This window comes from Hipposideros armiger, unplaced genomic scaffold (genome assembly GCF_001890085.2).
Source record: "Hipposideros armiger isolate ML-2016 unplaced genomic scaffold, ASM189008v1 scaffold_10, whole genome shotgun sequence".
NCBI lineage: Eukaryota > Metazoa > Chordata > Mammalia > Chiroptera > Hipposideridae > Hipposideros > Hipposideros armiger.
In genome coordinates, this window is record NW_017731360.1 from 3,999,832 (window position 1) to 4,011,096 (window position 11,265).

An 11,265-nucleotide genomic window follows, 5' to 3' on the forward strand; every position below is an offset into this window, starting at 1 on the left:
CCACTTTGCCGGCTCTCGTGCTCTTCTTACTGAGCTATCCAGCCATCAATAATTTTTTATTTAAACATTCACTGTAGTTTTTGATCATACCTTGTATATTACCCATTCAAAAAATACGCCTAGAATTTTTTTAAAAGATAAAGGGAAACAGGGCAAAGGATATGAGCAGACAGTTCACAGAAGAGGAAATACAAATAATGCTTAAAAGTGAAAAATACTTACCCACAGTACTGTTAGATAACTTTTCACTTATCGAGAAATAGCAAAAAGTCAGATCATGCTGCATTGATCAAAGTGTTGGGAAACAGGCTCAGATACATTGCTGGAGGCCATTTAATTAGATATGACTTCTATGGAAAGCAATTTGGCAGGACCATCATTATTAAAGCCTGTAACATATAGATTTTAATATATTTTGACCCACCAAACAGCACTTATAAGACCATACTCTATAGATATAATAGCACATGTAGAATTTATATATAAGGATATTTACTGCAATATTATTTATAACAGCAAAAGATTTGTAACATTTAAATGTTCAGCAGCAGAGGCACTTCAAATTACCTGAGGTACATTCAGTGTATAAAGCTATGACTAGGCATCTTTATACAAAGTTATGAAAATATACCTCCAGGATAGCTTGCTAAATGACAATGCAATGGGCAGAACCTTGCTAATGTGCAACCATGGTAGTCAGAAGCAACTTACTTAATTACATAGGCCATCTCTAGAAGAATGTATAAGAAATTGGGAACAGTGGTGGTGTTCAAGGTTGAGTCTGGATAGCTGGCAGACCGGCATGGAAAACTGTTTATGTATATACACTGTTATACCTTTTGAGTTATTACGTAACTCAAAATTATTGCATCTATATCCTCCAGTGGCTTTCCATCATACTTAAAATACAATCCTAATTTTTTGTTGTTTTTATTAACTCAGACCTTCCAGATCCTGTACAGTTTGGCTTCTGCCTACCTCTCCAAACTTATCATTCTAGCCCCTCCTTACTTTATTTCAGCCTTGGTCTTGTTGATGTTCCTTAAGTGTGCCAAGCTCTTTCCCACTTCAGGGCTTTTGCACCTACAGTCCCTCTGTCTGGAATCCTCCGACCTCAGGCCTTTGCATGGCTTGCCCTTCTGAATATTCAGAAGGTCTCTGCTTAGATGTTTACTCCAATATTACCCTCCTCCACACCATCACTCTCCATTCCCTTACCCTGCTTTATTTCTTTCATAGCACTTATCACTACCTAAAATTACACATTACATATTTATTTGACTTCTCTTCTGTGTCTCCCCTCTAGAATGTAAGGCCCATTAAGAACAGGACTTGGTCTTGTTTTCTGCTGTAGCCTCAGGATTTAGAATAGTTCCTGGTTTGCGGTAAATGTGAAATGTGAAGTACATATTTACTGAATGAAAAAAACATGTTTTAAGTACATTCGCCCACTCTTGCTTATCCTTCAGTTGTGTTTTATAAAGACCTTTGTTTGCGTAAAATTCAAGGTAGTAAAATGTATCAGTCTTTTCTACTTGGTTTTTAATTCTTTTGTGTTTTATTTAAGAATATTTGCTCCTTGTTCTGGTCGTTTGAAAGTTCTCCAGTGATCTTAAAGTTACTTTTTTACATATTGAGGTCTTGAATCGTTATGGAGTATATTTTTGCATATTACCTGAGGTCGGATCTAATTTTTCTGAATAGCGACTTGTCCTAATCAGCAAAGATTGTTTTCATTGTATGCACTATAGGCAGAGTAGTTTTAAAAATCAGTAAATGGAACTGATACCAATTAGAAGAATTAGGAATACTGCATATTTTCCAAAGTGACTTCTTTATTGCAATTACTCTTTCAGTAGAATTATATTTCTCGATATATGCCACCTTTGAATTGATAGCAGTTATAGTCAGTGATAAGATACTAAAAAAAAATCTCTTTGGCTTCTGAATTTGTTTTTAACTAGGAAAATACGCAGACAGATGCCATGAAACTTCCATCTTCCCAGTCTTCCAGGCTTTTAAAGAACAAAGCATTACTGTGCAAGCCAGTCACCCAGACCAAGGCCATCTCTTGCAAACCACATACACAACACAAGGAATGTCAGACAGGTACGTGTCCTTGTGTTTTCTGCATGTAGAAAGTTTGGTTTTCGTTTTATTTGTTTTTTTAAGAAAGGGAAAGGAAGTCACTGACAATTTCTTAAATGTGAAAATGTTCATTAATTCTTGGATCACATACTTTGAATATCTAATTTATTTCTTATAATTATTGTCATTAATACTAATAACTACTAAATTGAATCTATATGCACACAAACCATTATGTGTAGAGTGGACAAACATCTTCCACATGTGTGCATTGCTGTTTTTCAAATGTACAGAAAAGCTATTATAATTACTAAGATATAAATTTATTTGAAAGCATTAGTGACTTAGCCTTAGTTCTTTTTTTTAAATACTGTGAATTGATTTGTGAGTTAAAGATTTATTTATATGTCTGAGGTATTGGTGATCAGGAAAATTACTTGAATTTATACTTGAAAACTAATTGCTCCAGTCCATGTTATAGCTTTTAATCCTACTACCCTTATATTTTCAATTATTTTCATAGCCTATTCTGCCCAAAGCATTTTTTGATTTTTGTTTTTAATGGTAATTTTATTTCACAGAATATACTGTATTTAAAAGCTTAGTCTATTAAAAGGTAATTGTGAGTTTTTAGGTAGAGTGCCTTTCTTTCAGTAAGAGTTGAGGAGAATCCTGTTCTCTTCAGTAAATATGATTGCTTTGTATTCCTGTTAAAATGATAAACTCTGTGTACATGAATTTATATACACATTCACATGTGGAAGGTAGCAGAGGATTTGTGGACATCTAAATGTGTGGGTATGTGTGTGATTATAAATTTTAAGATTTTTTCTTTATTAAATATTGGATTGTTTTCTATATACTGTTGTAAAGTATGTTTTCATTTGACATTGCATCGGAAGCCATTCCATGTCAATATAAATTTAAATATACATTGAGATTCTTAATGGATGAATAGATTCCAATGTATATAACATATCCATCCCCCTAAGACTGGACATTTAGATTGTGTCTCGTTTTTTAATATTATAAACAATGTTGAATTAAGCTGTATACATGGATCTTTGTCCATTGTCTGATTATGTTCTTAGGATAAATCCTAAGTAGTGGAATTACAGATTGAAAAGCTATCATAGATTTTACGGCTTTGGAGACATGTTGCAAAATTGCTGTCCTAAAAAGTTACATCAATTTATGCTCCAGTTTGAAAGCATCCATTTCTCTGCGCCCTCACTAACACTGGGTATTAAATCTAATAATTAACAGTTCTCTTTTTTCCTCAACTTTAATTTGGAAAAGTTTCAAAATTCAGAAAGATTGAAAATACAGCATAATGAACACCAATATACCCTTCACCAAATGTTAACTTTTTGCAACATTTGTTTTCTTTTTTTCCCCTGAACTTTTAAAAAGTTAAGTAACTTATTCTTAGTTTGATATATTCTGTATACTTCTGCTATAATTCCAGTAATCTGTTGAATACATAGCATTGCTAATTCATCTACCACAGCCTACAGTTTACTTCAGTCAGTGACCAAACTTTGGGCAAAGGAAAAATTCATTATTTCATAGCATAATGGAAGTATTATGGTTTGTGTTTAAACTTTAATTAGTGAATTCCTTTGATAAATATAAATAGTAAAAATAATATAAATTTTAAATCCGTGGGGAAAAACATAAAGAACATTGCTTATTTGTCCTTGAAAATAACAGATTCAAATATTTCATTCAGATTTACCTATACTTAATGAGAAAAGTGATGTGGAACTTGATTCTCCACCTGCAAAGAAAAAAAGAGTAGGTTTTTTCCAGACCTGTGATGCGGAATATTTAAAAGTTGGTTTTATTATCTGTCCGGGATCAAAAGAAAGTTCACCAAGGCCACAATGCGTCATTTGTGGAGAAATCTTATCTGCTGAAAACATGAAGCCAGCAGATCTTTCTCATCATTTGAAGACAAAACATTCAGAATTAGAAAACAAACCAGTAGATTTTTTTGAACAAAAATCTCTTGAAATGGAATGTCAAAACAGTTCTTTTAAAAAGTGTTTATTAGTTGAAAAATCACTTATGAAAGCATCTTATTTAATTGCTTTCCAAATTGCTGCCAGCAAGAAGCCATTCTCCATTGCAGAAGAATTAATTAAACCATACTTAGTAGAAATGTGTTCAGAAGTTTTGGGTTCAAGTGCTGGAGACAAAATGAAAACCATTCCTCTTTCTAATAATACGATTGGATGCAGGATTGATGAACTGTCTGCCGACATTGAAGAGCAGCTGATTCAGAAAGTCAGAGAATCAAAGTGGTTTGCCCTTCAGATAGATGAGTGTTCTGAAATCTCAAATATCACCCTTCTTTTGTGCTATATTCGTTTCATTGATTATGATGGTAGTGATATAAAAGAAGAATTATTATGTTGTATTGAAATGCCTTCTCTAATAACTGGTTTGGAAATATTTGAACTAATAAATAAATATACTGATAGTAAATCTCTGGATTGGAAACATTGTGTTGGTCTCTGTACAGATGGGGCTGCAAGCATGACAGGCAGGTATTCTGGTTTAAGGGCAAAAATTCAAGAAGTTGCCATGAATACGGTGGCATTTACATATTGTTTTATTCACCGCGAACATTTAGCAGCAGAAAACTTGTCTCCATGCTTACATGAAATTCTTCTGCAGTCAGCACAGATTTTAAGCTTTATAAAGAGCAATGCACTGAATTCACGTATGTTAACAATCTTGTGTGAAGAAATGGGGTCTGAGCATGTGAATTTACCACTTCATGCTGAAGTACGTTGGATATCAAGGGGGAGAATTTTAACAAGATTATTTGAATTACGACATGAAATTGAAATTTTTCTAAATCAAAAGCATTCAGATTTGGCCAAGTATTTTGTTGATGAGGAATGGGTTGCAAAGCTGGCCTATTTATCAGATGTTTTTTCACTTATAAATGAACTAAATTTAAGTCTCCAAGGAACTATGACTACGCTCTTCAACTTGTATAATAAAATGGATGTATTTAAAGAAAAGTTAAAAATGTGGTTGAAGCGCACACAAGAGAATGATTATGACATGTTCTCTTCATTTTCCGAATTCTCAAACTCATCAGGATTAAATATGAGGAGCATTGCCAGCATTGTTTTTGAGCACCTGGAAGGACTTTCTCAAATGTTCAACGACTGTTATCCATCAGAAGAAGACTTGCGTTCTGGAAATTTGTGGATACTTAATCCTTTTATGAATCACCAAAATAGCAATCTCACGGACTTTGAAGAAGAAAAACTGGGACAATTATCTTCAGATTTAGAATTACAATCAGTATTTAAGTCAGTGTCTGTAACTCAATTTTGGATAAATGCAAAGACAAGTTACCCAGAACTCTATGAAAAGGCAATGCAATTTTTATTGCCTTTTTCAACTATTTATTTATGTGATGCTACATTTTCAGCTTTGACTGAGTCAAAACAAAGGAATCTGTTGGTTTCTGGCCCTGCCCTAAGACTTGCAGTCACATCTTTAATTCCAAGGATAGAAAAATTAGTAAAGGAGAAAGAATAGTAAATGCATATTGCTTATTATCAAATTCTATACTTTTGTGTTAAATTTTGTATGAGATAAGTATCCTAAAATATAATTTCCTAATGTGGATTTGTGCTTTCAGTGATTAAATGTTTTAATAATTTTTCTCTTTTTGTGGAATTTAATAATTATACATTTTCACATAATTATAGTTTTAATATTCCAAGGTAGAGAATTTAACTATGTTATTCATTGATTGAATAATTTGGATTAGTGACAAACATGTAGGTAATGAAAGGCCCAATTTATGTAATAGCAAACCTGGATGTTGAAACTGCTTGGCGTTTAGAGCACGTGGGGCATTTTAGCCTTCAGCCAGCCTGCCTCCCACTCTAGCAGGTTGTGGGTAGGGAGAAAACAGATCTAAGCAACGTGGCTAACAGGAAATGAGAGCAGCAGGAGAGTTTGAGACCCCTTTTGGGGGCCTCTCTGGCTCACTAGACCAGGGTTTGATAAACCTTTGTCATAAAGGGCCAGATAGTGACTATCTTAGGCTTGGCAGGCCATAGGTGGCAACTACGGTACTCAATTCTGTGGCTGCAGCACAAAAACAGCGTTTCAATAAAACTTTTTATTTATGAACATTGAAATAAGAATTCACATCATTTTCCTGTCATATGAAAACTGCCTTTAAAATTTTTTATCATTAAAAAATGTAAACAAACATTGTTAGCTGGGGGAGGGAGACGGAGTAATAAAACCAGACAGCTGACCGAATTTGGCCCATAGTTTGCCCATCCAGGTCTAGACCGATTTCCAGGTAAGAGCAGATGGGCCAGGGGTTCCCTGTAGGGTTTTGTTTGTGAAAGCCTCTCTTCTCCTGGCTGCAAGTATCTGAATATTCAAGCACCTTTCACATTTTAATTTAAGAGAAATTAGAGGGAAAATATATTTCAGGCAAAGACACAAAAGAGCAATTCATTTTGTGACTAGCTATTGGTTTATTACTATTAATAATTTACTAATTTGCAGCTAACTTTTTGAGCTCTTACATGTATCTGGAGGACTGATAAAACATTATCCCCATTTACAGAAGCAGATACTGAGGCCCACTGAGGTTAGGTGGCAGCTCAGAACGCAAAGCTAGGGTGGCACAGACAGGAATGAAGCCCCGGACTTTCGATCCTAACAGAGCTCTTCTGCGAGCCACGTCCAGATACCCACGTTTGACTCCACTCTGTCCGTACGAACTAGGAGACGGAGACTTTCCCTGAATTCAAATGGGCCCGTACAGTTAGTTAAGAGCCAGTGGGCCTCAGTGTCCCCGTGTGCGACAAATGCCATCTCTCCTGCTACCAGTGCTAGGACAAAAGAGAGGATGGCAACACCCCTGGAAGGCAAGGAAAGGGAGGCTCTGGCGCAGGTCTTCCGGCCGCCCGGTGGCGGGAGGAAATAAAACCGCGGCAGGGGCGGGTTTTCCGCGGGGCCTGCCCTGGAGTATGCGAGCCCGCCCTGCTGGAGGGCTTACGCGGCCATGGCACTCCCGCTCGCTGCTCTGCGTGTCCTGCTAGGCTGCTTCTTCGCGCTCACGGGGGCGGCCAAGCTCTCGGAGCAGATCGCAGCTCCCGCGTCGCAGCAGATGGTGAGCGGCGTGGCGTGGGCGGTGGGCGGATGGGCCCCAGCGGTTACCCCAGCCGTTACCCGAGGCGCCCCGCCCCCGCCTGCCCGCGCCCGTGTCCCGCGGACGCGCCTGCTTTAGGGCAAGGTGGCGCTAGGGTTGGGGGCAGAGCACCTGGACCTCGACTATGACGTGGGCGCCTGCTTGGGAAGTTCGTCTGAGTTCTCTGGGTATTCCATAGATGGAAGTGGTCTGGCAGGTCCCCTTCCAGCTGATCAGTGGTGGCCTAGGCAAATCTAGAGCTGGAAGAGAAATGCTGCGAGACTGGGGGAGGAAGATGGAATGGAAAAGGGTCACAGCTCCTTACCCACTCCTTTCCCCTCCTTCCTGTGCTTCTTGGGAGCTTCGTGAGGGCTTTATTAACCCCTGCATGGCAGGGTAGGAAACCGCCCTGAGGGTGAAGTGTATCTTCTAAAGGTTGGTTACACAGCTAGTTAGGAAGCAGGACCCAAACTAGACACTCTCCTGTTAGAATCCACAGATCCCTTTCCTAGAGAATGGAACCTCGAGAGGGAGGACTAAGAAGTCGCCCTTCGGCCTTCTTCTGGTTCCACATTCCACGAAAGCTTTCATGTTCTTATGCCCACGAAAGTCCCAAGCCTCTAGAAGACGCCAAACCTGGAGACCCTGGCAGTCTCCCTCTCCCAAGGCCTGGATTCTCCCCTCCTTTCCTGGCTTAGGGTGGTGGTGGGCTTGGGGAAGTTCATCTCTGGAGCCGGATAGCTTAGAGCTTCTTCCTTTAGTGCTGAGTAGGGGAGATTGAGCTGAGGTGGGGGAGCAGGAAGAGGTAGCTAATCTGAGGGTTGGGGTGTTGTCATGTGGCCCAGGACAGCCTGACTCACCAAGATGAGTTACTTTAGCCTAATAAACTCCTCTTATCCCTACTGTGGTGGGATCCAGGACTCAGCATATGATGTTCAGAGTGGAATCTGTTTAATGAGCAACAATCTGCCCTTCCATCCTCTGCCAATTCCAGATATTCCTACATAGTGCTTGAGTAGAAACCAAGCCAGGCAGAAAGAAAGGAGAGCTGTGGAGTTCCCAAGGCCTTGGCACTAGATTAAACGGCCGAAGCCTTGATTCCTCTTTCTGGAATTTGGGGCTGGGTTGTAATCAGGTTTGAGTCCGGGGAGAAAATAAGTCTACCTCTCCATCACCATCTAGCCCTTCTCCTTGGAGCATAGAGCCTATTTCCTGATTCTAAAGCTCAGCCCCCTCCCAGGGAGGCTCTCACCTTTCCAGGCTGACCTCAGCCCTGGACCTGACCTAGAGTAGGAGCTCCTTTTTTGGGGAGCTGAGGACGTAGGCACTAAATGCCCCTGTGGAGCACTGGGCAGTGGGTCCTTGGTGCTTGGCTGACAGGTATTCCCTGCCACCCCTAGAAAGCCCTGTTCATCCAGTTCGCTGAGGTGTTCCCGTTGAAGGTGTTCGGCTACCAGCCAGATCCCATGAGCTACCAAGTGGCTGTGGGCTGGCTGGAACTGCTGGCTGGGTTGCTGCTGGTCCTGGGTCCACCGATGCTGCAAGAGATCAGTAACTTTCTTTTGATCGTGCTCATGATGGGTAAGGGGGGTCCACCTGGGCAGAGGATAGCGAGGGGCTTCTTGGGGAGGATGATGGAAAGACCTGGCTGTTCCTCTCTTCCCCTTTACTGTTGCCACCCTTCCTTTTTCTCTGGAACCAGGAGCACTTCCTGCTATACTGCAATTTCCATGGTCTTCAGAGTAGGACAGGTGCTTTTCACACAATATACTGTAACGCTTTTATGTCAGCTATACCTTCTACCTCATCAATTCTATTGGCTGTGTGGTATTCCATTTATAAAGATGTATTGTAACCTAGAAGCTCCTACTGTTCTCCCCCGATCCCACTCCTGAGATGAGAGGATAGAGTAGCAGCTGCCACTTATGTATCGGGCAGTTGGGAACAGGGAAGCGGAGCCCCCTGAACAGAAAGGCAGAAAGTTTTCCTGGGGCAGGCAGTCCTGGAGGGCCCACCTCCTAGTAGCTCTGCCCACAGGAACTGCTGAGGTACAAAGACAGCTGCTGCTTCAAAGGCCAGACATCTTCAGGCTCTTCTTTTTAAAGATTTTTTTTGGGGGGGGCGGGGGGAATTGAGGAAAGGGAACAGTGCTGTTCAGGCTCTTCTGTATGTCCCAGCCTTGTTGTCACCATTGCTGCCACCACTACCACCTCGCCCCCAGGCTTTCTTTCCATTTTTCGAACTTCCCTCGTTTTCAGATCTTTGCTTCACTTCCACCACCAAACCCTTGGCCTCCCTCCCTCCAGTAGGATTAAGAGTAGCGTCAGGGCGACTGTGTTCCAAAAACGCCTACCTACCCACCTCCCCGCAGTATTTGGCTGGATTGTTATGTTTCTTTTCTTGCCCTCTGAGAGGGGCTACATTAGTTCAAAAAGCTTCTGATTCCTGGTCCTGCTTTCTCTGGGAGGCCAGACAGATGAGTGCTAGTTTAGGGTGTGTGTGGAGGGGGTGGTGCTTAATGGGAGGGCTTGAGCTGGAGTGGGTTAGCATAGGCTGGAGAGCCCTGAGCTCCTGGATTTCCTGGGTGCCCCCAAGGAGCCTCAGAGACTTCACTTTCCATTCCAGGGGCTATCTTCACTTTGGCGTCTCTAAAAGAGTCACTCAACACTTGCATCCCAGCTATCATCTGCCTGGCACTCCTACTGCTGCTGGACATCTGCCAGCTCTTAGTCCAACCTAAGAAGGTGGTCAGACGTACTAGGAAGAAGACTCGAAGTGCATTCAAGAAATCCTGAGAGTAGAGTGTCTCTTGCCTCTCTGTGCCTTGTCACTGTCCCAGCAGGAACATGGTGGAACACACAGAATCCGTCACCTTGTTACCAATACAATACATCTAGGGTCAAAATACGGCCAGTGTTGAAACAGACATCTTGTCTACCCTGGCCCTGCTTCCGCTCATGGACATTTACTGCTGTGTTTTGACATTTACTAGCATTCCCCTTGTCCTGTGAAAACAGAAAATAAGCAGAAAAGAAATTTAAATCACCCAACATTTAAATGCCCCAAAATAACTCGTTTCAATTCCTTTGTATAACTATACCTCTCAGGTTTTTTTCTATGCTTTTATGCAGATATTTTAAAATTAAAAATGAGACCATATATACTACTTTATTACTCACTTTTTAAAACTAATATACTCTTTCATATCTGTTTTACATTGTCGATGTTAATATCTGTAGTATTCCATTGTGAGGATGTGTTTACTCAAGCCCCCACTGAGGAATATTTAGATTGTTCCCAATTGTTTGCTATTATAAACCTCACAGTAAATCACCTTTGCATATGTATTTTCTTTCCCTACAAGTGAAGGTCCTGGTTCAAAAGGTATGCACGTTTTTAAGGTTTTTATTACATACTTAAAATTTGCACATAGTGGCAGAACATTAGTGCCTGCTTCTGCCTGTGCCCTTGAGTCATGTGAGGTATTTCCTCCCATTTCTTTTTATCTCGGGCACTTTAGATTTGCAAAGCTAACAGAGATGGGCATTGAGTCATTTTACAGGACCTGAAGCTGCCAGCCTCTGGTGGTGAGGTGGGGCACTCAGTGCGTTGCTCCTTGGACACCTACGAGGAGGCAGGGGACAGCCAACTCCAAGGGACGTTGCCTGTTGAAGCAGTGCCAGAAGCCTGGGATGAACCCCAGAGGTCCTAGGGAGTCAGGTGTGTGTGTGTGTGTGTGTGTGTGTGTGTGTGTGTGTGTGTGTACACGTACTCTCAAGGGAAAGGGACCATGTTAGGGTACCTGCTGTCACATCAATCTTCTTCACCATATATATATAACACATATATACATATATAACTACATATTCGTATATAGTAGTATGTGTGAAGTACATATACATGTACTAGTGTACATGTACTACATATATAGAGTCAAAACAATATGGAAGCTTTTGCTCATGTAACAGGTTCCTAGATAGCGTAGCTTCAGT

The 11,265-nt window shown here is 40.7% G+C and overlaps 2 protein-coding genes across 2 annotated transcripts in view; both read left to right on the forward strand.

Moving 5' to 3' along the window:
* Window positions 1-5,778, forward strand: part of ZMYM6 (zinc finger MYM-type containing 6) — a 20,936-nt gene extending 15,158 nt beyond the window's left edge. Inside the window, exons 8-9 of the mRNA XM_019658927.1 lie at window positions 1,965-2,109; window positions 5,204-5,778. Coding sequence (XP_019514472.1) covers window positions 1,965-2,109; window positions 5,204-5,652 — 594 coding nt within the window. The 3' untranslated portion in view covers window positions 5,653-5,778. The remainder of the gene's footprint in view (window positions 1-1,964; window positions 2,110-5,203) is intronic.
* An 872-nt stretch (window positions 5,779-6,650) lies between these two features.
* Window positions 6,651-10,946, forward strand: TMEM35B (transmembrane protein 35B). Its single transcript, XM_019658939.1, has 3 exons — window positions 6,651-7,255; window positions 8,674-8,854; window positions 9,899-10,946. Exons 1-3 carry the CDS (start codon window positions 7,148-7,150, stop codon window positions 10,066-10,068), a joined length of 459 nt encoding a protein of 152 aa, XP_019514484.1. The 5' UTR covers window positions 6,651-7,147; the 3' UTR covers window positions 10,069-10,946.
* The last annotated feature ends 319 nt before the right edge of the window (window positions 10,947-11,265 follow it).